Genomic DNA, 27482 nt, shown 5'->3' on the forward strand with positions numbered 1-27482 from the left:
CAATTTAATATTCAATACTTTGTTTCAGCATGAATTGATTTTTTTTTAATCTATTTGCATTAAAAGGATACATGAGCAGACATAGGATCTGGATTTTACATTACAAATATAACTTGTTTTTAATAGCTACCCATAATGAAGTTCATTGTAGTAAACATGAGAGGGCACAGCTCCTGTAATAGATCTTATGCAAGAAAAATGCAAAAGTAATAGAGTATAAGGAGGAGAAACAAACTTGAACTTTGAAATCCTTTTGAAATCAGCACTTCAAATGTTTTTTAGTACTGAACTTTGATTGATTTTGCATAAACACCATTGTGCTTCAGGCCTATGAGACTCACTTGGTGTTTTGGAGAAGGTCTAGGGCAGACAGGGAGTTGGAGGCAAGTCTGTCAAGTCCTAAACTGAAATACCACCTGCTGACCTGTATCTTAGATGCTGGGGGTTTGAGTTCTTTTTCTAGATGTATCTTCATGTAAAGGGTGAGAGCAAATGCCACACATTCATGTTCAAACAGTGAAGAATATAGATACATCTTTCCATACCTAGGTCACAGAATATTAACGCTTTGTACATATTAACTCACAGTAATGTGAAAGTCATTATTCCTCTGTGTGCTTTATTAGTTACAGTCAATTAAGAATTTAAATTATGACCATGTAAGCAATTGCACTGTGCTCAAGGGCTGTGTGTTCCGGCAAAAGTATTTTCTATTACATTGGATAAATTATCTTTAATTATGAAATACATAATACAGCATTTGTAATCATCTGTATTCCAAGTGAGTTTGAAGTGCTGTAAAAGATCTTGTGCGTACAGTCAGAGTTTTACTTCAGTAGTGTAAAACTGGTGCATAAGAATTACCTAAGATCGTTTTATTAACATTCAATTTTATTCTTCCATTCTCCTGAAGACTCTCTCTTTAAAATAAAGAACGTAACAGGAAAATTGATCTATAAAATGTGAATACATCTGTATGCTCTGTTACATTGTATTTCTGCTACTTTCTCCTTGATGATCCAAGCCCTGGCGGGATTATCTTTACTCACCATAAGCCATTAGAGATGCAGCAGAGCATGAAACCAGATACCTAACTTGAGCTTATTTTTGAAACTTAGGGGGTTTAGGGAACTAAAAGCCTATCTTCACCCACCAGAGTCTGAGGCAGAGCTGTGCAGCATCTCAGCGGGGGAGGCAAGGCTGGCTTAAGCTGCTTTCTGCCCCATCTGCTTTTTTCCACCTTCTGTTTTGCTGCGTCTAAGTCCTAGCAATGAATTTCAGCTATCCTACTTGTACTGAAAATTTAAATTCTAAGGTTGGCCTCCAGCTTGCAATGCTGTCTCCATTGTTTGCAAGGCTTTTTTAAGGATTGGAAGATCCAATATAATTTAAAATGCTACTTATTCATAGGTAAGAGAAGGATCAAGAAAAGGTAAGTAATAAAATAACCTATTCAACCATTTTTTTCTTATTTTTAAATGCTTTGAACACAAACGTTCATATAGCTTTTGGAAGATAAAGTCCATAGAATATTCTTAGTTGTCTCTTAGTTTATGTGTGGATTTACTGCTTGTTCACATAGCTTTTGTGACTTAGTTAATTCACGCTTGATTCTCAGAAACCGCCTCCTTCCCATCTGTGAACAGCAGGGATGTTGTTGATGACTATTCACTTTTCTTATGACCTCTTTTCTGTCCATTTCTTTTACCAGTTCATTTTTAATAACTAAAATACTTATGACTGGGCAGTGGACTGGAAGGGCAATCACATAGGAGCGATAGGGGAAAACCAAAATGTTTGCAAGTTTAAAAAAAAAAAATAAATTGCTTCCTTGGCTTCTTATTTCCTGAGCTGACTGGTTCAGGAATTGATTGCTTAATAGTTTGTTTCTACATTAATTCTTGGTCTTCTAATACAAGTTCTCTTCCTGCCTTCAAGTCATTGCCCTGCAGGTGAATCTGTTAAGGATGGTGTGGGGTGGGAGAGGAGAAGGGAGGACTAAAGTGCAGCTTGACATGATGCACTGCCATGCGCGGTGCTCTGCCTTGGTTAACTCTGGCTATGTTATTCCAACAACTTTCCACATTAAGAGGCAAACGTGTATACCAGTGTTTAGCTTGATGAGTTCAGTGGTGTATCACCAGTATATTCCACCATTTGAAAGTGGAATGGTTGGAGGGGCAACCTCATAGTCCTTTTTCCATCTGCACTTTAGAAAGAGCCATGGCAGGCAAATAGTCAGTGACTGGGAGAGCTGCAGCCTGCTATGCCTGTGCCTACACAATGAAATTGGCACCCAAAAGGAGGCAGGATTTATGCTCAAGATAGCAAAGGCTGGTGCTCTAAAGAAGGTTGTTAGTTTCCTGATGCTATGATGTTAAATTAAGCAATAGCATTAGCTGAAGTTCTTGAAAGAATGTAATTTCAAACTGAAACATTTATGGTTATATTGAGCAAATCTCTTGGAGATTACACCAGTTGAGTAACACCTTCCTTACCTGACTCTACAGGCATTGCAACCAGTGCTTTTAGAACAGGTAGGGACTGGCTGAACACAAAGCTTTGCAAATACTTTGAGCTCAAGAAACTCTGTTTGCAGGAGTGTTGGGTTTGGGTTTTGTTCAGTGTGGAAAGATTCCATGAATATTTTGATGTTTTTGTGAAAAAAATGTATTTCACAAATTCATTGTTGGAGTTATAGAAAGATATTTAAATAGCAACTTGCTTATTTACTAGCCTAAATTAAATAATTAGCATAGTAGCACTTCAGGAATAACTTTGGTCGTGTAGTAATTATCTTTTATACTATAGCTATTTTAAAATAATTTCTTGTGCAATTTTTATTTGAGAATATTCTGCAATTACTACTACTGGCCAGTTTTCCTGTATGGACAAGTCTAGATATATTTGACAGCAGTTTTTTAAAAGGTTAGAGGTAAATGGTGTTTGTTTCATGCCTGATGTGTGTAACAATTCTATTATACATAAATTTAGAATGTGGTTTCGAAACCAGCTATGATTTTTCTTTCAGGACTAAAATTTTTTGGGCACAAGGGCTGTTCTGTAGGGGAAAATCTTTCTATTCTAGGAAAATATTTTCTCTATGCAATAAACAAGTTAATGATTGTAACAAAGAATACATACATAAACTAAAAAATACATTTGTACTAACTTGGTAATAGTGTTAATTGCAAAACTGACAATGCAAAATTCATTGATGCAGTACGTGCTCATAGTGAATGTAATTTACCATGCTGTCGGGTTTTGATGTTACTTAAATGCATCTAATAGTCCATTTTGATTTTTTAATAGTCAAAATCATGCCAATGTGCATTTTATTATATTGTCTGGGTTTTTTTTATGATTGAACAGGTCTTTTATGGTGAACCACGAAAGTTACTTTTCTTCTCCTTTTCTTTAAAGCCAGATGCAAGAAAGAAAATATATGTCCAAACTCAAGGTGAGAGTTTTGAAATATCCATTAAGGCATTCAGTTTATTTGAATCATGTGTTTAGTACTTGTGTGTTTATGTATCTACCTTCTTTGACCCAGTAATACTTCGCTTAAATGGCTATGGGGTTTGAAGTCTTGGCTCCACAGAAACTGAGTTTTTTGCTGTTGACATTAATTGAGGCAGTACTTCAGTCTCTTAGCCTAAATTTTCAACTCATTTTGTGCTTTTAAAAAAAGTTTTTGCAGATGTTACAGTAGGAACCTGAAAGGTAAGGTAACACCTATGGAAACACTGAGCTTTCAATGCAAAATGGAAATTTTGATGCTGACTGATTATTCTCTGACACTCCAAATTCCTTTAAATGCTTTGACTTCCCAGATTAATGACATCCAACAAGTATCTAATCCAAAGTGTATTACTTAAGTGAGTAGTCTAGGGAATGCCAACCTCAGCATTTTAGATGTGATTACTTAAGCTACAGCTCCTGATTTTATTTATCTAAAAATAACTCTCTGCAGACTCCAAACCTCATTCTGTTGCATGTATTTCACTTTCAAAGGAAGTAAAATTATTTTCAAAACTGCTATGTTGAAGTAATTCATTGTGAGGTTTATTTAGCCCATATTTAGTGTATATTTAAGCCCTTTGTGAGGTAATAGTTAACTAAGAGATTAAATACATTAATAAAATAGTTCCATTAGTAAAATAATTAGTCTTTAACATAAGGGAAAACAAATAAATTGATATTCAGTTTAGATTAATGTTTAATTTTGATATAAATTGCATTTACTTTCTTTTACATTAAGGATTGAGTCTTAGCTGACTTGTATCTGTTTTGGAAAAATGTGCTTGCTCAAATATTACCTCGTGTGTAGATTTTAAAAGGCCAATTTCAGCATGGTGTAACTGATCTGAATTCCCAGGGTTGCTAAAGAAGTTCACACACTGTGTGATTGTGCAGAACTTTCAATTGAATTTCAATCTGATGGGTGTGGAAGGATTGTGCAGACAACCTGATATGGTTGGGACGAGAAGAGCTTGAGATGGGAACAGCTGTATATGAATTCAGTGTGCTTGACAAAAATACTCTTTTCTTAGGGCAATCAAATATGGGATGAATCAAATGTGTTATGTTTCTCTTTCTTTTCAACACAGGAATTAAGACTACACCCAGTGAAACATTTGACTGGTATAGATTTCTACAGAATGCAGGTAAAACTCACTTTTTTCTGTATTCACTACGCTTATTCTTAGTAGATGTCAATGATGAGAGAAATTTATAATGTAAAGATTATAACTTATTATGTAATACAATTAATTATATGAAAAATGGAAAACTGTAATATTAGATTCAGGCAGAATATAGATCAGATTAGTCTGGTTAGTAACTACGCAGGCTGCCTCCAGACTTCTGGTCTGTCCAGGGCTGAATTTCACCAAAAGATAAAATGGTTGTGACATGTGGGTCGGTGTCCCTTAGAGGGTAGGTTAGGCTGAAGCAGCAATACCCGAGCATGCTGTGCTTTACAGCTGTGCAATAGAAACCATGGACATCTTTTGCAGGAAAGCAGGTGAGGTGAAGAAGGGAAATAATGTGTTGATGTTTTATTATTTGGCCTTGATGTAGAGCCTGTCACTGTTTTTGGTAAAGTAATGGCATGTAAGGCAGATGACCTAATTTAAAGTCACCTGATCTTGGCAAGGCTTTAATTGCTCCAGCTGCCTTTCCCCAAAAGAAGAATTTGTAGGCATTTTACTGTGCTAAAAATATTTCAATATTATATTCATCAATCTGATCTCTGATAGTACAGCTTTTCCCCTGTAACAAATGAATCCTCACTAGTCAATTGCTTTATCACATCAGTAAATGTGTGCCATTATTCAAAACCGGTATCCAATTTTAAATTGAGCATTGTGAGGTTATTTTGTTCTCAGTAAATCACAGCACACAAGCACAGCGCCACTAAGATTAATAATTTTCTGAAGTGAGATGATTTGTCACTTGCTAGCGCAGCCTTAGTGTTGATTGGATCTCATGCCCAAGCGTTTTATGATTAAAAGAGCAGTCAACAGATTGAAGGGGGGAAAGCTCCCCCTAAAGTGCATTTCATCTAATATATTAGAGACAGTTTTTTGCCTAATGTGTACTAATGCAAAAGTGCAAAATAATTCAGTATGTACATGAACAGCAAACTAAAATGTGACTCTAACATCTGTGCCTTTTAAATAATAACTTGAAAGCTGGCATCAGATTATTCAGTATTGGTTTTTATGACTGTTTCATCTCATTTATCTTATCAGTTTTGTCTCTGTGTCCATCTCTGGTGGCAGCCTACAATTTCCACTTTTTTAATACTGCACATGGAGGCGGGTTTTTTGGCCATACCTTTGCACTTACCACAGACTAATTAGGAGTTCCCACTGAATCGCTTTTCTGGGGATTTGCAGTTTCACAGCATTTAAAATTCTACTAAACGTGGAGCAATTAGTAGAAAACTCAAAAACAGAAGGCAGTTTTGCTCAGAAGAATATGATTTTGATAGTATAGGCTTGCACAATGAAGTGCACTTTAAAGGATCTCTAGCTTTTATGCAGATAAAGCTGTCCAATCTTGTTCACCTCATAGCATTTATGATCTTTCTTTTTAATTCAAGGACTTTTTTCATGAAGTTCTATGTTATATCTAAAAGCATATCTTTGTGGCAAGTATTTCTCCGGATAACTCTTGCTTGCATCTGTTTCAGTATCCTTGAACGTTTGTCAAATTCAGGATTCCCAGGACTGAATGTAAAGAAACAGCACGTGCCCTGCAATGCAGATTATAATACATTTGAGGCATCAGTGTTAAACATCCTTGGTGATCAGGCCATACGTTGTCAAGTTATTCTTTAAAATGAAATAGGCTCTTCAGAATATTTCAAGACTTTTTTTCATGGAACAGACTTCTTATGAATATTCTTTGAACTGATTTTTTGTCAGTTATAGAAAAGCCTTAACATTTGACTTTTGTTTAATATAACACCAGTACATTCTCTTCAAGTAGTATAATAGCTGCAAAAATAATTTAATTGTAGATTTAAGTGAGTGGCAGAATTCATGGAATACATTTTACTGTGGGAGACTTCCACCCACCCCAGCCCCGAAATGTGAATGGTACTAAACCAAAAGCTGAAGAATCCCACCTTTTTGTACCTTTCGTTTGTGCATTTCATTTGATAGTTTGGGTTGCTAACATAGACTCACAGAACGGTTTGAGTTGGAAGGGACCTGAAAGTTCCAACCCCCCTGCCAAGGGACACCTTCCACTAGACCAGGATCTGGCCTTGAACCCTTCCAGGGATGGGGCATCCATCCAGCCATCTGTCCATAAGCAGCAGTTGCCTAATACAAACTGAAGCAGTGCTGTAAAAGGTCTTTTGTTGTTGTTATTATGGGTGCAATACAATCTCAGTACAAAAATCATGGAATTAGAATTTTTTTCATAGTCTTAGCAGCAAAACTGAGAGTTGCAGAGGTGATATTTGTGTAGTGTTAGTGTGCTAGCTCCTAGCTGCAGTATTTTCAGTGGCTGGCTGTTAAAACATTTATTGGCTAAATCTACCAAAAAAAGAACTTTTTAAAGTTAATTTGCATTCTGGTGAACAGTCAGCTTCACAGTTTGTCTTATGTAGGATGACAGACTGTAAGTAACAGTAGTTAAACAAGAAACCTGAACCAAGTGGAGATTTCCACACAGACTTCAAGAAGACAATGCTTTCGGTATATTTAGTAACTCAGACTGTTTAGGAGAGTATTACAGCCAGTGTCAGTCTGGAGGTCAGACCAGATGATCAAAATGTCATTCCCTGACCTTATAGTACAGGAATCTATATACAACATAATCAGGGTTTTTATCAATATTAGATGCCTATCTATAGACTTGGGAGAGACCCTGGAAGTTCAAGCTTTTGCTGTAAATTGCTTGACAGGAAATCACAAGACAGTCTAAGTAAATGCAAAAACTGAGACTGATCTCTAACGATTTAGCTCAAGGGTGGAGCATAGCTACTTAAGATCACAGACAAACTTGATGTCATCATACCATGATGAAAGGCTCCTTTTGATTTCAGTGGAAAGTGGCTGAAGCTTTGAAGATGTAGATCCTAATAAACACATAGACATCATGTGATTAGAAGATGTAGATAACTAAGTCTATACTAACGACCTGAGAAAGCTCATTTACCCAACAGATAAGACTAAAAACTGCTTTCCTGGAAGGTGACATCAAATCATAGGATCAGATTCTTCTTGCACTATCAAAAAATATATGCAATGTACTTTTGTATTTTGATTTTTTTTTACTCTCAGATAATTTCTGCTTCATAGCATGGCTATTTTCAGAGCTTGAAAAGTTTACATAACCTGTCATGACACAGACAGGGTTTACAGAGGCATTCTATTTTGCTGAAGCTATGCTGGAAAAAAAGACCCACATAAGAAAAATTAAATAGTAAAAGTTTGTGCAGGTGACTGTAGAAATAATGATACAATAGCAGCAGTTCTGTGTTCCCCAACAGATCTGAAAGCATAGAGCATTTTTGTTGTCTGATCTGTTAGGAATAATGAGAAACAGGGGAAAAGAGTATTGCTGGAGAATTTAGCATCCCAATTTTTCTGGATTAGTAGCCTGTCCTTGGAAGTTACAAGTTCGTTTAACTTGTGTTGTCTTCACAAGCATATCAGCAACTCCAGCAATTATTCACTATTGAACGTGAATAGCAGTATAAACACTTTGAATACAGTTCTTAACTCCAGTTCCCCTTAATTTCGAAGAAACAAATCGCTTTGTAAAATAAAAGCTCAACTTCATTAACCAGTAATAAATATTTGACATCTGCAGGTTGTTAAGTATGTTGCTGAAATAAGACCTAGTTGGGCTAATAATTGCCAAATTTTGGTGTCACCAATGACTTCAGTGAAAGGAACTGCAGAGTCAGGATAAAGAAGGATGGCATGTTGAAGCTGTGCTGCAGTAGGACACCACCATGTCACACAAACAGGAAAACTTGGCTGGTCTGAGCAGTTTGTGTTTAATAGTTGACTTGTGAAAGACACAAAATCAAACTCTTGGTGCTAAGAGACTAAAAGAGCTAATGTATGGTATTTCTGCTGTGTGTAGGGAGGGGAATGTACTGAGTAACTACAAATTGCAGGATTTAGTGTATCAAAACTAAATTCCAGAGTTGGAAATATTTGTCTAACATTTCAAACTCAAGAAAATAAAATAACCATTTTAAAGACTGAAATCTCTTTGCAGTCCTATGGATGTCCTTTTGTAAGAGATCAGTTCATGTTTTCAGGAGCATAGGAGATGGATAGATGAATAATTTTCAAGAGGAGTGAAAGACCTGCTGTGGTTCAAAGTGGACTGGAAGGAAGATCGGAAAGGTTACCCACCCTCACCATCTTGTCATGGCTTAGATTTTGTTTCTGAACAACACCAAAAATGGATGACTAAGCCCAAATAATACGGACTTAGTATTGTTCTCTAAAGGTCTGTTCAGGGGTTGGAAAATTAATCTTAAAATATTTTATCATCCTTGACCTAATAATAATAAGAAATGTTTCGACTGTGGACTGTTTTTTTTATATTACTGGGCAATCTTTGTATCCTACATTATAAACTCTAAGTCCAATATTTATATACTTGATAAAATATATTTAATTTCTAGTACAAATTGGATTTTAAGTCATAAAGGAGTGAACACATTTTAAGAACTTAGGCTTTGTGAGATTGTTGGTTCAGGGCCAAAATGATAACTTTGAATAAAAAAAATCACATTTTCCCTTTTTATATTTTTCTCCTCTCCAGAGATTTCAAAAACACCTTATAAAAGCACAGTAAAGAATTCTAAATAAGAATAGTATTTTTATTTTCTTTTTTTGAACAAGTGGTGAGAAAATTGCTTACTTCAGATGTTCTCAAATGGCTTCTTTACCTCTCAGCAAGCTAATGCTTGATATTACTCATTCACTTAGAGGCCAGCAACTTTTCAGTAAGATTAAAGATTTGCAGTAATGTATTTATCTTTACTGTACATCAATGATCATTACATTTTTTTCCTGCTAGTACCTAGAGGGATGGAGCTAAATAAATCTGCTCTTTCCAAATCTGTTTAGATAACACTTCTACTTATTCTTGCCTTTCTTAGAAAAACAATGTCTTTACTAATGTTTCAGGAATGATGTAGGATTTTGTGTTAGCTGCCTCTCTTCATGTTTTGCTATCCTCGCATCTAAGTACAGATTTTTATAAAGGCCGAAGTGTGAACTATTGTAGTGTGTCATAATAGTAAAAGAGTTGATGTGACAGTTATACAGTTTCAGGTATAGAACAAACTAGGAGCCAATGAAATCTTAAATAATAACCTGCTTATTTCCAGTGCTGCATTATGAAAATATTTTCCACTCCATTCTTTCATTCTGTCTTGCAACTGAAGATCTCCAAACAGTTTACCAGGAGTTAAACCCAGTGCTATTGCTTCATATCAAGCAATTATTAAACCTGCTTGCAGATGGATGGGTAAGTCTAGATGGAAGTGTAATTTGTCTCACTTCCTCTAGGCCATGCTATGACTTGGAATCATAGCCAGCTGCAGAACATGAATCCTCAGTATTAATCACATTTCATCTATTAGCCAGTACGTTATGTGCTAGGTTCCAGTGCTATCAACAAACACACTGGCACAGCAGTTGGATACCCTTTTGATCATGCCATTCCACTCTGACATTTTAAATGCTAGTGCTTTGCTGCGTTTAAATTTTGAGCAGCATAATACTGCCTCTGCTCCCTCATCAAAAAGGAGTTGCATGACTGGGGGAGTTCCATGGCAAGCTTAATCTTCACTGTGTCTGTCTCATTTCTGTTCACCTGCAGTTCATCTGTGGTCCCCGTGGTCCTGTGTGGCGTACCAGGACAGCATGCCATCTAGCTGATGAGGGGAGTGAGTTTTCCTAATCCTATCAACCACTGTTCTTGTTCTGACCTCTCACATCTTGCTCCACAGGTGACCTGCTAAGCAGGCTCAGGAGCGGCTGTGGCCGGTGCGCGGCTGGTGTTATAGGTAAAGCCGATGTAACAGATCAGACTGCAGCTGCAGACAAATACTGACAAAGCATGCTTAAAGGAGCATCTTACTGACATTGAGCAATAGTTTTTGACACTGAAGGCGACGTCGGTTACAGTGGGAAGACTTGACTTGCATTTAGGTTATAGTGGTTCTGAAGAATGGCTGGAAAACATATACCGTGCAGACTGGTTTGTTGTGGTGTTGGTTGTTTTGGGTTTTTTTTATTGCCAGTGATTAGGTACAAATCTTTCCATTCTCTCTTTTCTTTGTGAAGCAAACAGGAGGATGCATGAGCTAAGAGATAATGAAGCACAGTGTGCTGTTTCAAATCTTTGCTTTTGTAACACTAACAAGAATGGGGGGAAACAAGCACAAATATTTTTTTGTTATCTGGGTGTTTGCATGTCATTCAAACAAGATAGTGACACAATGAATGTATCAAAAGAGCAAATCAGTTGATTGTGCCATACTGGTGTATTTCCATTTCAGAACTGAATCACATGAGGTGGGAGCATCTTATTACAGATTAAGTAGCCTATCTGGGAAAGACAGAATGATAGCAAACGTTCACATAATGCAAGTCTTGTTTAAGCTCAAGGAAAAAAAAAAAGTCTTCTTTCAAATACCAGGTTTCACCCAGCTGATGGTAGTAGCCAGTAAAGACAGCTATTGCAGTTATCTTTTTGATATGTTCCCCCTTTTCAGTGTTCTTGTGAGTATAAAGCATACTAAAATGATTGCTTTCTTGTACAAATGGCTACTGTTCTGTGGGGTTTTTTTCCACAGCAGGAGCGCTGGCAAGGCTTGAGAAAGCAACAAGTGCGAAAACACTGATGCAGGCATTATCTTGATGTGTGGATTTAACCTTTTTCAGTGAATGATCAGAAAGCTAAAAAGATACACAAGTGTTGCTGAAATTTGATCTGAAGTAGACAGCCAATGAGTAAGCCCCTAGCACTAAAGAGTGGCAGTGATGTGCCGGTAATGCAGTCTTCTCAGGAATGTCTTTATATGCTTCTAATTGGATTCCGTGGGAGAAGTCTGCCTGTAAAAATGGATTAGGTGAGGCTAAGATCAACAGCATAAAATAAAATAAAACCGCAGTTGATTCTCACTTCACTAAATCAAATGGCAGAGGCAAATCCTTTTTCGGTTAGCCCTTCTATGAGTTTTTCGAAATGCCATGTAGGATCCAGTCTGTAGACCAGTGTGCCCCATTATCTGCTGTTTCAGAGAAAAGTGCATAAAATTTCATGGTAGACAAGTAGGGCTTTGTAATATTGCATGGAGGGGATAGTCTGCAGTGAGAAATCAAGGTTGTGAATGTCTTTTCCATATAATAAAGGTCAAATAAGTGGGCTATTGATATTTTTTTACATAATCTCAGTAGTGAAATAATTAGATGATTATCGATGAGTTTCTTGAGAGAAACTCAAGACCAGTTGAGTCTCAGACTCAAGACCAGAGAAACTCAAACACCACAGGAACTGAATGGCAAATTACAAAGCAGAATTACTGTCTCTGTGGCCAGTTGCTTATTTCTCTTTCGAGTTAAGGCCTTTGGACAGGGAGCAGAACGGCAGTCGGGACCGCACAGAACGGGGCTGTTCCTTGGAGCGCCCTAAACCCTTATCAAATCAAACGAAAAGACAGAAAGCTGTAAGACAGAAACAAAAAGATGTTAAGAAGTAAAACAAAGCAGTTATTTCAAGCACAGTTAATGTTGGTTAGGGTACTGTCACATCAAGAGTGCAATAATTCTACCTCAGTGACAGCAGACCTGGTTTCTCACTGCTGTCTGACTGATCAGCGGTAGCTTCAGGTGTGTTTCAAAATGCCCAGAGCTGAACATCGATAGGTGGGAGTTCATAATTTAAAATGAACATTTGTGCTACATGAATAGTTAAAATGCGCAATCTGAATTTTGCTGATGTCTTCTAGTAATTTGTTTTGTGTGAGTTTGTCATGAATTGAAACAACTGCTGCATGTCTTAAAAACAAACAGTATTAATGGCCCATTGCACCAGAATAATGGCTTTTTCAGTCCAAATGTTTGTGTATTACAAATTATAAATTATTTCTTCATTCAGTAACCAGTAAAATGTTACTTATCGTGTCTGCTGCAGCTACTCTTGACAACTTGAGCTGTTTAGGTTAAGTGAAACTAACAATAATGAACCCTGTGACAGGGAGCATTTAAAAGTCCCTGAAGTGGATTTTATTTTAAAAGCAATAGTGCTTGAGTATGTAGTGAATGACCACTCTTTTTGATTCTCGCCCTCCCACAAAAGAGAGGTTGGATACAGAGCTCATGTTAATCCAGTTCCTTGACATGAGGGGAGTTATTCCTGGCATATTTCTTCCAGGGCTTGGAGCAGACCCTGTTATAAGGGTTATATTGAAGTTATACAACGCCATGAGTGAACGTAAGCTGGTCCCTAGTTTGAGTGATCTGAAATTACGAATTGCAGCAATTCAGTGATGCTGTATAAGCAGCTGAGTTGTTTCTGCAAGTGTTGGAGAGTGGAAGGGAAAAGCAGGAGGAGGCAGCTTCAGAGAAGGGAGCTCAGCAGCAGCAGGTCACTGTGCCACCACACTGTGCCTTCCTCTGTCAGTCATAAATCCCACCGAGTCATTCTGACTGTGTGGCATGGCCCTCCTGGTAGCTGTGGGACATAGTCTCAGTGCAGGACCCGTGCGTTAATGTCCCACAGACAGCTGCTGCTGAAGAGCCTGCTGTTCCTTGTTGAACTGCCTAGCGTCAGCTAATACATGTCATCCACCCTTGCCATGAGCTCAACAAATAGGTGAAGGACAGCAAACAGATTTTTCAGTACAGTAAATCAAGTAAGAGCATTTCAACTCCTCTAGTGTTTATTAAATTATGTTGTTATGTGTGTTCATTCAGCAATTTGTGAATTATGTTGGTTTATCATAAACACATTTTACCAAAGTACGTCACATAGTGACCCTTCTCCAGAACGACATTCTGAATTAACTGCGCTGTCATAGAAGCCAATGGCAACTGCAGTGTCATACATCAGATCTTCTTTTTCTAAGGTAGCCTACAAAATTAGTTTTATGGGTTGTTGCTGTGTATTTGCAAGAGAGATTTTCAATGTTAAAAACTCCCATGTTGAGATTTTTTCCCAATTTTTTTTTAATTTTCATTTGTGTTGCTTAGCAATAAGGTTAAAATAAATGCTTTGCAATAATTGAGCTTCTAGTTAACTCTTCTGTAGCATTGCTGACATATTAGGGATAGATAACCATGGGATGTTTACCTGATCTTGTATAACAGAAAGTGTCAGATCAAGAGCTCTAATCCATACAGCCATCGATTAACTAAACTTCACGATATTCTTGAAATAGGTGTTGAGTTATTGCGTGGGTGCAAATTTATTCTAATGGGTGGAAATACTGAGAAACACCCTGATTTGCGTAGTTGCCTAGTAGTCAAAGCTGACTTCTGGTGCTCAAGAATGCAGGCCACCAGATTTTTCTCCAAATCCTGTACAGCCACTGCCTCGGGAAGTAACCTCCTGTGCCCCGTTAAATGATGTGCACGGTTATGTTCTCCACTGTGTTGGTTTGAGGATTGATGCGAGAGCAAGAAACAGAGGGGACAATAGTGAGAATTTTTCAGAATCCACCCTATTGCTGCTTTTACCACTGTATGTGCTCTTTCATGACACAGTTTGGCATGTTCAGCTTTTTTATCTGCATTCAGACTTTTAAAATTATGTGTTACAGGCATTCCTACAGACACAGGCAGTTTACATGTGTTTCTTTTGGTATGCGGGCTTCGAAGAGTCAAAGACCCTCTGTATTTAGTAGATGTGTTTTCAGGTGAGTACCAGCTGTTTGAATACCCTTGTTTTGTCACTGGATTCAGATGCCTTTCTTTTGATGCTTGTAAGTTTGGCATAAGCTGTTTCATTCACTGCAGAAAACTTCATAATATATCTACATTTAAAAAAGGAGATGCTTATGTAACCACTGATCTGTTCAATGCATTACTTCGGTACTGCATCTTTTCCGGTCTGCTGGGAATAACAGAGCATTAAAATCAAAGCAGCATTTATTTTACTTGCTGGAAAACCTGTTCTACTATTACATACAATATTAATGGAAGACAAAAGAAGAGTTCACCTACTTCAAAATAGCTTTTTTATCTTACTGTCCTGAGGCTGTTACACTGATTTGCATGTGTGCTAATTAATATCGTTGAAGATACCAGCAAATTTTGCCACCCACCCTTATGGCTCAACACTGTAAACAAGGCTGAAATTTTCTCCTCCTCCCAGATGTGAATGTTTTGGCAGGTTCTGCTTGTGTCTGTAAAAGTTTCAGGTATTTCTTGTGACACTTAGTAACAAATGTAGTTTATTAAAGTCAAGTAACTGGTGTTGTTCTATTCTGGTATTGAGAGATCAGCAGTTTTCTCTTGTTCATGTAACTAAAGTATTAACTGCAATGGTTGCAGTTACTTCCACATGTTCCTTTACATACGAAAAAATTCAAATAATTTTGTCTTTAGTGGCCAGAGTCACTGGGTGATATAGAGCATTGTTCTTTTGAGATGATTCAAAATTAACATCTGAGCTTAGTTAAATAACCCTTGAATCTGCGTGAAGCAGAAATGCTAAATACTAACTTTCAGATATGCTAATCATTTAACTTCTGAGGAGTAATGCGAGGGCTGAGTGTGTAATCTGGTACAGATTCAGTCTATTAAGTAGTAATACAATATTTGCCTAATCTTTATTCATACAGCTATTTACACTGATTTCAGAGAAAAATAAATTAAAAATTAATATTTTTTGTTAATAAAAAATATGTTCCTCTTTTGTTTTAGATTGGCACAGAAAGGATCCTAGTGTCCATCTGGGCATAATGGGACCTGCAGTAAGTCAGTGTTTTAGTTTTATTTGTATGTTTATTCCTAAATACTTCCATTTACTTGCACCTGAGATACCGCAATAATTCTTTCCCTTACTGAACCTAACTCAGAGGACTTCTAACTGTTGCAGCGATAAGAAGGTACAAACCTGGCCATTGTAAAGGCTGTTTGCAACAGGTCTAAACTGTGGAAGTGGAAGAGATTCCAGTGCTCAGGCTTCCACCGTTCAGGGTCCTGCTATCAGCTAAAAGGTCGCCTCGCTCAGCATGTGCTCTGCTTTTGCCTTGCCAAAGGGAAAGCAGCTCAAAGAGTTTTTCTAAGAGGATCTGCACTGAGGTAGCCCATCTCTATCCAGTTAGGTTGTTATTAATGCAGACTTATCAATAGCAGTAAAATAGTTTACTGCCACTGTAGATTGGTTTTGCATATACTGATTTTTTTTTTCTTTAGAAGGCTTGGGCTGGTTTTATAAAGGGCATCTGAAGCTGTATTACTATAATTTTCTGTCTTGATAATGCTATTAATCTATTATGTCTCTTAGAACAAAGCATTTATTGTTTCATTTGACTACTGAAAGAACTTTTGAAGGTAGTAAGTATCAGAATATTTGGATTCTAATATTGGCTTCTGGTTTTATACCTGTGGGATAGTACAAAATTTTGTAGAGAATCAGAAAGTTCTAAAACTCCTACAAATCAAATATTAGAATTGCCTATTTCAATATGAATAATTTATAAATGAGCCTATCAAATATTTTGAAAGGCAACAGTTGCCATCTAGGAGAATTTGTAGCCGGTATTGCTAATGAGGATTTTTAATACTGTGAAGGTGATATGAGATGCTCGTTATCCCTGTTCTTATGTGTTATGTTCACGTGGAGGATTGAGTCTTTGTTCCATTCCATTTAGATTTTGATGCTATTTCTGGTAGTCTCAATTTATACACAATTAACAGTTGCCAGTAGGTGCAAAATGGTGTTAGGTTTCTGTCTGACACCAGGCAGCAAGGACAGAGCTTGAGCTGACAAATAAAATGGGTGAAGCCTGTTTCACTTTTAGAATCTGAGTGCGCTAAAGCCTGGGATACAGACATCTGAGAAGGAGGGTGGTGTTGACTGAAATAAATAAAATCAGAAACTGAGTTGTTCTTACATGTTCACATCTCAGATAAAGCTTACAGTTATCATTCCTTCCAAACTAATTACATGTATTTCTGTAAAAGTGCTAGCCAATATTGTGAGATTTCACTTTGTCCCTGCTAAGTCATAAAGAGCCTGTATATCAAATTGGAAGTTACAACTTCAGATTCTCTTCTTTTCACAGCAGGGTCAGTCAGTTAAATGGCAGCTCTTCTGTGATTGCTGACTCTCTTTTTGATAAAACATTGGGCTGCCATCTCAAAATGTTGTCATGAGTTTCTCAGCAATGGTTTGCTTTTCATGAAGCACCAGCTCCTGACAGAGTTTAAAACCAAAACTATCACAATTGCTATTATGAAATATTCTTCTAGTTGTAGAGAAAGCTTTGAAAATGTGGGCTCATGAACCATGAATATAAGCAAAAAAACCTATTGAACAGTCCCAACTGCACCCCATCATTTTTAAATCAAGTAGCGTGATTTTTGAGGAAATAACAAGATTGAACTTCTCTGAAGAGGGAAGCATTCCCCACTGCAGCCAAGTCCTCTGTTCTGGGTGCTTAAAAGGAAGTAAAGTGTTGCATAAATTATCTGGCAGTCCTTTCTTTTCTAATGGTCTCTTAAAGCTTTGAGCATCTACTGTGTTTCCAGTTATTTCCACTGAGAGATCTGTCTGATTTCACCTGCAGAAACTGGGGCCTTTAGAAACGAACCACCCATGAACATCTAAATGTTTTTATGATATCTGTTAAGTACAGTGCTGAGAAAATGCAAAACTACAAAATGGGTGGTTATTTTCAGAACCCTGAGAGAAAGATGAATATTTCCCACATCTCGGTCTAACCAGTGCCCTACCCAAATATTTGCTAGCACAGTGTCTGCTCTGGGCCAGATCCTCACAGTAGCAACTGCACTGTTAAATGGGGAGAGGGGGAAGGATGCCTCTGAGCCACCAAAGCGCTGTGCCTAATTCTGTGCAAAGTGAGGTTCATTCCCACAGCTTCCCACAGCCCTGCACAGGGACCAGGTGGGGCTGCAGGGAGTGTTCTGCTGCTTCTGCTTCTAGTGTGTGCCTACGTCAGGGAGACGTACTTTACATCAAACTAACAAAACTAATTGCAGGACTTTTGAGAAAGAAATCAGTTGTGTTACATGGATCTCCATAGCAGCAGAAGTCTTGAAAAGGCAGCCTATAGCCTTAATCTACACCAGTGGATAGGTGTGAGTAGGCAGCTGTGTCATATGAAGCAAACTCTTGCTGATACTAAAAGGTTACTAAAAGCTCCACTGTTTCATCTGGGTGATGTGTTTGTTTCCTTCTGTAAGTCTTATCTCTGATTCATCTTCACATGAGCCTGAAAACTTGTAGGCAGTCTGATTCATGAGAAAATAAATAGAATCTGAATGGGCAAATAAGGACTATTTTTCTATTTTCTCGTTCAGTTTAGTTCTTTGTAAATTTTGGGACTTAGCATTTTGTTTTTAAGAGCTGTTTTTACTTTTGTATTTTATGTGCATTTTTTTTCCACACTAATACACAAAATGATTTGGAAGTGAACTGGTGTGGAAAGCAAATCTATAGCGGGTATAATGAAGGTGTGCTTTAGAATCAAAAGATGTACTTGCTGCCTCCAGAGAGGATTTTAAACATGTTAGTGGTCTTTTAAAATTTGCTTCGCTTTTTCATAAGCTAACGTCTTTACAGTAAGCTACCAGAAATAACCTTGCAGCAGTGCATAGGCAGGATCAAGGACTGAACCTCCTTAAACCATTTAAAAATGTATTTCTCCCATAGTACTAAAATATTGCTGAAGGATGAAAATATCTCTCAGCTCTATTGGTATTTAGCTGTACTTTTCTTATTCATGTTACTTCTCAAATCATAAAACCTTAAGAAAATCAGTGCCATTATCTGTGAAGCAAGTAATGTTTATTGTGAATATTAAAAACCCACACACATTAAGATTATATTAAATATAAAGAACAAAGGCCCACACACGATTTTCTGCTTTGCTTTCATAAGATTATAACCTTTTCCCTGCATTTGATATGCATGATTTTCTCAAGTGGTGCAATCTAAGTAATGTTGCAGCACTGGGTCCTGTATAATGTAAATTTTTTTTTTAGCATTTATCACCTCTTCCAGTTCTCCTTTTGTTCATTTTTGTAAAGAAATTTGAAACAATAGCTCTATATTTTCAGCAGCTCTATATTCCGAGAATAGAAGCTTATGAAATATTAGGCAAGTTAAGGCCACATTCAGCTGTTGGGTAACCCTGAAGCCCACTTTGTACTCTCTGCGTAATTCTTAACCATTCTTGTAGACAGTACAGAATATTGCTGTGTTTGTAATGATCCTGTCTTCCGCTGACAGCTATTTTTCCTCTGTCCAATGTCTTTCCATGCCCAGCAAGACGGTTTCAGTTGAGTAACTGCCTTCACAGATGGAGAGACCGATCAGGTTGTGCAGCCCATCTCTTGGTAAGGGACGGCTGTTACCTACCCTGTGTTTTCAGGGCTGGGTCTAAAATGGAACAGCCGTTGACACAACTAAAGTGAGCAACTAGAAGAAGTCTAATAACCTGCTCCAGAATATCCTAGAGCACAGTAATTAGGAAAATCACATAGAAGACAAAGATGCAATTTCAAATTCTTTAGCCTGCTGAGGAATATGAAAATCTGCCAGCTATATCTTGAATAAATATCCTACTCACTAAGACATTTTTTAAAAGATAAGAGCTAGTGTTGCTATTAAGCTGACAACTCTTCTAACCCTTTGTTTGCTTGTTCAAGAATTCCCTGAAAATGAAACTTTTGTTAGAAATGGTAACATTTGCACCCATATAAAAACTTGCTGCCTATTTCTTCACAAGGTTCTATATTTTTCTTTTAGACCTGAAGTTTTGTTAATTTAGATTCTAGTTGCCAAATTGTTTCAGCTGAATTAAAACTATTTTTTTTTATAAGTTGTTGATTGTCCCAAGTTGCAGTAGTAGAGCTACATGCTGAGCCAGAAAACACTGAATTTCCTTAAGCATTTAATCTATGGAAGAGATGATGCAGAATGTCCGAGCACAAGGGTCTTAATTTCTGGTGCATTTGCTGCAGGCAGATAGTGTTGCCTTGAAGACAACAGTTGTGTTTTCAGTTGTAGGGGAGCCTTGGTCTTGCTGAGCCTATTCAACAATTCATCAGGTGGAAGTTGTAATGTGGGGTCACCTGCTGCTGCGAGTAAAGCTGGTTCCTTTCACAGTGATGCTGTCAAACCCTCACAAACCCAAGCAATCGAGCAGATTCCTCCTAGCTGTATTGAACATGCTCTCAGCTACAGCTTTTCATGCGTTAGTACTCTGCATGATATTCTGCTAGTACTTTAAATGTACTAAGACCCGTTTTTCCCTGCAAAGTCTGGAGGGACACAGTAGTCCCAGCATTATCATGAAGATGTTTCTGGACCATTGCTTCTGAGTTACTTTTTATATGGCAGCAGTTTAATATAATGTGTTTATTGAAGATTTCCTAGATTTTGATGGTGGATCATGGTAGGCTCTGTGCTTAAGAGGCACCTTCATCTTCATGCAGCATTTATTCTATGATTTTCTGTCCTGTCAAACATGTCTCAGATGTTTCTTTGCCTGTCAGCAGAGTAGAACCTCCTTAATAGCCTATCTGGTCCTGTTAGGCACGGGTCCTTGCTATGTCCCTACTCCACTTTCCATATGTCATATTATCACAGCTGTTTGATAGAAACTCTTCATACAAAGTAAGGTGCTTTCTTCTGATCTCTGCTAAATTGGTGAAATTTGCATCTCTCTGAAGGTTCTTCCTCTGGATGGATAATTTTTTTGAACAAAAGATGATAACTGATGATCATACTTGCCTGTTATGTTGATAGGTAACAAAATAAAATGTGGCGACAAACAAGCTACCTGTAGAACTGGATCATGGAGACATTTTGGGTGAAACTAACCTTCTTTTCAGTAGCTTTTTGTGAGACTGTGCCAAGTTCCTAGGCATCCTGCCATAGTCAGTTGGCTCTGGAAACGTTCACATCTTTTAAGTGCATTTCCAACTTACTAAACAGGTTATGTTGTATCTAATTTCTGTTATATTGAACCTGTGGTTAGATAACTGTGCCTCCTCGAGTTCCTAAATGTAGCTTGGGGGGATCACTTAGCTAAGTCATTGCTACACCCATCCTGAAAGTAGTATTGTAACTGAATCACCATACTGAGGCCAGGCTTCTTGCAATATTTACCAATAGAAGAGTGCAGCTTGAGGGGTTATTCTGGTCATGAGGCAGATGGCAGTCTCTTGTCTTCCACTGAAGTAGATGGGATAGAAATTAGTACCTTAGAAATTTTATGGATCACTTCACAAGCTGCAGTTTTTCTCATCCTTCTAAAGGTAGAAGAGCAAAAGACCGTATCGTACTGCTCATTAAATCACTTGCAAGTACTCCATTGATTTTAATGGAAACAGAGTATAGTTCCTCATGAGAGGAACTCAGCATCAAAGTAGTACTTTGGGGAAAAAGCTGAAAAGATATTTATATAGAAATAGCAATTGTGAAGTTCAGTATGAAATATCCAAGGAACCTGTGACATGACATACTGGTTTAGTGTGTGGATCTCTATCATACTTTGTTACCAGGATCAGGTAGTGCTTCAGGAAAGGGCACTTGATTTTCCCCCTCCTGTTACCAAAAATACTTTCTTAAGGAGTTATGCAAGCCTTTTATTTCTTGCATTCAGTGGGAATTCATTCCTTAGTGCAAGAGTGATTCATTTGACTCTTTTAACTTGTGAAACTGTTTTTATGAAACATGAACATATGAACATCATATGTTCAAAGTAAACAATCATAGTTATAAAATACATTCTGAGGGTTTTTTCCAAAAGCTTTCTCAAATGCTTTGTGAGTGTTATCTGTCTCTTGTGAAAAAGAAAAAAAAAACAAAGAAAATGAAAATATTAACAGGCATTTTAAAAAAAAATAAGCCATGTTGTTCCCAATATTTACAACTGCTGCACACTGTGCAAGCTATCACGAATTAATCTAACATAGTCAGCCGTAATAAAAATAGTCTAGGTTTTTTCTTCATGTTTAGTTAAGGATTTCCAAGTTCTGTTTATTTGGCTTAATCATGTTAAATGGCAATAGCAGATGTAGTTAAGCTTTGTAAATAAACCTGCTGAAGTTAATTGTCCAGCTTAGGCAATGTTCTAATAACGCGAGCATGCCTTCATGTTAGACTCTATTTTAGAATTTTGTGTTTATTAGTTTTCAAAAATGTTTCTGGCACTGCAAAACATCTATCTGACTGTCTCAGTTTACAGGCAGATTGCTCCCTCTTGTTAACTAAAGCCTGAAAAGTTCCTTTCCTTCCTCACATTACTCACTGCATACGTAGAAGGACAGACAATTGCTTGGCACACGAGTGTGTTGTTCCTCACTTAGACAGTAAGTTGTCAAATCGGTCATTTGAATCATGTTAGACTTAGCAGAATCAGCTGAAAACATTCATTCATGTTAAACAGATCTAGCTCTAATTAGAACCTGCAGCCAGAGGGATGTCAGGGGAGAAGAAACAGAACCTCCCCTTCTGACAGCAGCCCAAAGCTACGCTGCGTTGGAGGAGTCACTCAAAGGTTTAGAGTGGAGTAGGCAATTCATGCTCTGCTATACTGTGCACCCACCCCCCCGAGCAGGGTATTCTAAGTGTCAATCACTCACAAGAGCATTTGGCTGAAGAGTCAAATGTGGCCACCAAGCTACAGATCTGTGGTATGATTTTAAAGCTCAGCACATTCATGTATTTAAATATTTCAGTTAAAAATATGCCATGATTCATTTTTCTTTTCTGGGTATTTCAGAACATGCTATAGCACTGAAGTAGTGTCATGTGTGTGTATTCCTTTCTAGGTTGATCCACTTTTTACAAGTGAAGTTAAGGAAAAAGTTAAAAGGTAAGAAGTTAACAGTAAGCCTTCTGTCTGCTCCAAATGGAAGCACCTGGCTGTCTGTTTTTTTAACTAGTGTGCGTAACTGCTCTTTTGTATATACTAATGAACATAGATGCACAACCCTCTGTATGACTAACAGATGTGTTCTGATTACTTGGGATGTAACATTCTCAGAGTAAGTATTCTACACATCTTAAATTTTAGAATAACCAGTAGATTGTTTCATGTTTTGCGTTGAATCATATCTGATTTAGTGTGATTTATATTTATTGTTCTTTTGGGGCTTTTCATTTTTTCATCCTGGCTTCTGCAAGCTTTTGTATGCTTGTTGGTGGTGGGTAAGTGAGTAGATGGACAAGATAACCCTGTATAACTTTTTTCTGTCCCTAGTTTATATGCTTCCTGACTGAAGGATATAAATGTTAGAGAAATTAGATTTTTCTATGTGTGTGTCTACAGAATCTAGAACTGTCTGTCTTGAACAGAACAACCATGCTATCTCTGATTGATAATATCTGATAATAAAATTTGCATAAAATATGTTTTGCAATTCCATTTTTGGAGCAAAATATAAAGTTTTTTGTTTTCTATCAGGTTATTAATAGGAAACATGGCACCTGTAATCATATATTTATACTCCGGTTGATATAGTTGTTTATCTCTACGGAGGCTGGATGTTACTGCACAATCAGAAAAGCAATGCTTAACAAAGTCTAGTTGACAGGGAGCTGGTCTTACTGTCAAATGCACTTGTGTTTCTGTCTGGCTTGGTGATCTGATGTTGAGGTTAAAGAGGCAGGAGCAGGCTCAGCAAGCAGAGGAGATGCTGGCTTTTCAATAATGATCACCAGTCTTAAAAATCTCATTCACTTCATCTGATACTGAACACCTAATTACCCTATTTTTCCACCCTTCATCCTTGATTCAATTGGCCTTGATTAACCTGAGAAAGATGAGGTCAGTAGAAATGTAACCATTCAGAACAGAAGAGCACTTACAGCAAAAGAGGAATCAGAGGAGATCTTGCACAACCACATTCCATCCCCAAAAGCCAGCATCTGAAAAGTCAGCATCTCCTGCAGCTGACCATTCTGATGATCGCACTCCATTTTCCTAAGTATTTAAACCACGTTTATTTTAAATTGTGCATGCATCCTCCCTATATTACACATTTTTTTTGAGGGGAAAATGGCACTTCTATCCATTAACTCAGCTCCTTCATTTATGAGACTGATTGTGGTTAACAGAGCGTGGTGTTAAGTGATGGACTGTACAACTCCAGAAGAGCAGACAATGAAGTGGCAGACAGCAGTGTATACTGTATGGAGTTTATAACTGCATTTATAAACAGAAAGTTAACCAAAACATGGTAAGGTGGCTTGCCCGTGAGCAAGCAATTGTTAACATCAGAACGTGCCTGAATTGCTCTGACCACCTTTCCATCATTACCCTAAGTTTTATGAAGAGTTGTTAAAGCATGTTCTGAGGAGGTGTCCTGTTTGTGTTTTATTTCTAGGGCACCTGGAGTGCATTTATTACAGGAGGTGCCACAGGACGATCTTCATGCTGCTATGAAAAGGTGCTTTGCTGTGGTGAACAGTTCTGTTTCAGAGGGGATGTCTGCAGCAATTCTGGAGGTAATTGCATCTTAGTGGTAAAGTTCTTCAGTGAGGTTACAGTGAATCTGAAATCGCCTTTTATCACTGAAAATGTGTGTCAATGTTTTATGTCCACATTTCAAAGCTAGTGAAGACAAAACTAAAATATTCCTTTTTGCGGGTGTTAGTAATTAAGGTTTTCTTCCTTGAACTGATAGGTTTGTATGCTTTGTCTATTTATTTTTTAAAGGACAGAATGCAATTTTATCAATCCTGTTAAAATAACAATACAAATGTGAGATATAAGAATCATTCTGATTTACTGGGGTTGTTACTGCTCTTGGTTCAATATCCCACCTCCTTATAATGTTGCTAGAATAGACCTTTATTTTTTTTTACATTCTTTCAAAAACCAATCTAAGAGCTGTATTTGGTTATTTAATTCTGAAATGATCAATGAATAAATGACACGCTTAGTTAATTTTTTTGCCATCAGTATTGAAAATTAATAACCAGGTTTATTTCATACCTGTCAAAGTAGAGTGCTGCTTAGCATCAAATGCCTTCTAATAAAAAAATAAATTTACTTAAAGTGTAAGTTCACTTACACTTTAGTAAAGTGTAAAGGGTAGACACCTTTTGCTATTCCCTTTTTTTTGGTGACTACCGAATGTTGGTTCATGATGATCTCAGAAGATCACAGAAACTATTATATGATTCGTATTAATGTATCTCCTATTTCTGTTTCCAACAAGTAATCACATATTGCATTTCCAGCATGCTTTTCTTCCACACATCTGGAAGTCCTCATAAGTAAGAGCTAAGTGAGCATTGTAAGAATTATGAAATTTAGACGATGGTAAGATAGCGAGTGTGTATTTCCTTTCTAATACGCCCGTGCTCAGAGGTGGGAGTAGATGCTGTTTCACAGCAGCAGTACTCTGTAAACGACGACTACAGCCTGTGTCATTTCCACACTTAAATCAGTGTGGCAGGCTAGGCAATCTTGTATGTTCGGACGTTGAATCGGGCGTGTAGCAACACAGTGCACAGCCACAGCTAAGTCACTGACTCAGAGAAGTAACTGTCGCCTCCTCCTCACCACTTACATGTTCCCTTCAGGGCTACTCACATAACAGCTGATCAAATACCAATCTAATTTATTTCCTGAGAGTGTCAGTGAGTTAAGGAGGGAGGAAAAAAAGCTGGGGGAAGCAAATCAGAGACTTAAGAGATGCAGCATCTGCAACAGAAGTGCAAGTGTGCTTGGCCTGATACAAATTGTCATGCAAACTCATGGCTGACAGGACAATTGGTATAGTTTTCCCCAGAATTTTCCTGTCAGCTTTGAATAGTTAAAAGGCACTTTTCCTTAGCTTTTATCAGGAGAGGGAGCAATATTGTAAATTCAGTGTCTTAACAAGTATGTGGTAGCTCAAAGCAAAAAGATAATGCCAGTTTACTTCAGAGGTAGTGTTGAGGCTGCTTCAGGAATTGTGGTTTTTGCTCTCCTGCTCTGAAGTTACAGTTCTGGCAAGTTTTCAATCTGGTAACTATAACATTGAATCAACAAGGAAAGTTTTTACTTGAGCTCTTCTCTGTGTGGCTGAACTATTCAGCTATATGCTGTCAGGGCTGTTAAACAGTCCAACACCACCCCTAGTGGAAAGCTGCTCCTGGGAGTTTCTATGACACAGTTTTGTTGAGTAATTTATTCCCAATTCATACCCAGACCTGTCAAACAAACAAACAAAAAAGAAGGAACAAAAAGAAAAAAAAGGGGGAATAAAAAAAAACAAGGAAAGAAAAAAAAGCCACCTCCCTCCAACAACTGTTCTCACTGAAAATTACTACAAACACAAAATAGTAGATGCTTCCTGTTATATTTTCTTCTTTCTTTAAGAATTACAAAACTATTCTGGCAAAAGAGCATTCTATGCAAGATTTCTTTCTATAGAGTTGCAACGTTATTTTCTCCATTTTGATGTTTTTCTTACATCAGAAAAAATATTTCTTAGGATGAATCATCAAGAAGTATTACTTTTCATTTTTCATGCTGGACTTATAAAAATACATACATATTTATAAATACATTTATGGTAGGTCAGTTAGTATTGCTTTTTACATGTAGCTGTGCACATCATGTCCTAGGCTAGGCTTATGGTTGATACATTTAATTCTACTGAAGATGCTACTTTTACTAAAAACAAAGTTAATCAACATTTAATCTACCTTTAAGTCTTAATCTGAGTTTAACCACTAAACATGCTGAAATAAAGTGGCAGTTGACCATAGCAGAAAAATTAAATTCTAATTGCAAGACTTGACCTATAGTAGGCTGTTAACTATTTCTTTACACGTGATAACTTTTTCATAAAAAGAAAAGATTCTGTTATTACATTGTTGGAATAACGTCAAACCTAATAGTCAGGTTTGGTTTGTGTTGATGCATAATCAGTTGTTGAAGATAAAATGCAATTTCAAATATTCCGAAATGGAATATTTCCTCCTGGAAAATCTGTAACCACCGGTGTAACCCACTTCTTTCCAGCAGCCTCAGTCCTGTACTGCCTTGTTGTTGGCTAGTGGAGGAAAGACAGCCTCATCTCTGACCCGGTAGCTCATAACTTGGAGTTTATCATGGAAGTCACGTAAAAGGGATGAGAAGAGCTGGCATGCGTTCAGAAGCCTGAGCGTGCTAGTTCAGGTGCATATTGGTTACAGATTACTGGTGTGAACGGAAATCTTGCATTGTAGGAGGTGAAGTCCGGTGCACATGGCACAGGTGGTGTGACACAACAGCTCTGGTTCCAGCTGAGTCAGGATTTTCTACAAGCAGAATTAGGTCTGTAGTTATTTCTTGAGAAACTACCTGAAGCCTGCCCTTCTTCATAATCAGACCTGTTTGAATTCTTCTTCTAAATTTATAAGGGGTTTGGCATTGTGTGTCTGTTTACTAGACAGTTGTACAGTGGGATTTGATGACAAGCTTAAAAAACATCCTACTGTAAGATCTCTGTCTCAGAGGAACTGTCCATCTAATAAAGTCAAATCCCTGCTTCAGATGGCCAGCAGTAGGAAGGGCCATCTGTTAAGATCTTGTTAAATTAATGAGGCAGAAAACCAGGTATAAAAATCTTTTGGTCCAGGGCTGGAGATGACATCTTGCTTGAATTTGAAAATGCAGCTTTCCTTCTCTGGAAGGTTCAGCACTTAACAGGGTCATAAATCTGTAAACAGTATTTGAGTATGAGATAAATATATGATAGATAAATATATAATCATATCTATTTCAACCCGCCTTAAGGTATGAA

General features: G+C 37.5%; 1 protein-coding gene across 2 annotated transcripts in view; it reads left to right on the forward strand.

Annotated features, from left to right (window-relative positions):
- Window positions 1–27482, forward strand: part of GLT1D1 (glycosyltransferase 1 domain containing 1) — a 58164-nt gene that overhangs the window by 18301 nt on the left and 12381 nt on the right. The window contains exons 5-11 of one of the 2 annotated variants that reach the window (XM_055795688.1): window positions 3424–3460; window positions 4611–4667; window positions 10502–10558; window positions 14318–14413; window positions 15423–15472; window positions 22530–22573; window positions 24087–24207. In XM_055795688.1, the coding sequence (XP_055651663.1) occupies window positions 3424–3460; window positions 4611–4667; window positions 10502–10558; window positions 14318–14413; window positions 15423–15472; window positions 22530–22573; window positions 24087–24207 (462 nt within the window). The remainder of the gene's footprint in view (window positions 1–3423; window positions 3461–4610; window positions 4668–10501; window positions 10559–14317; window positions 14414–15422; window positions 15473–22529; window positions 22574–24086; window positions 24208–27482) is intronic. The other variant, XM_055795689.1, reaches the window with a different exon arrangement.

The sequence above is a fragment of the Falco peregrinus genome, chromosome 2 (genome assembly GCF_023634155.1).
Source record: "Falco peregrinus isolate bFalPer1 chromosome 2, bFalPer1.pri, whole genome shotgun sequence".
Lineage (NCBI taxonomy): Eukaryota > Metazoa > Chordata > Aves > Falconiformes > Falconidae > Falco > Falco peregrinus.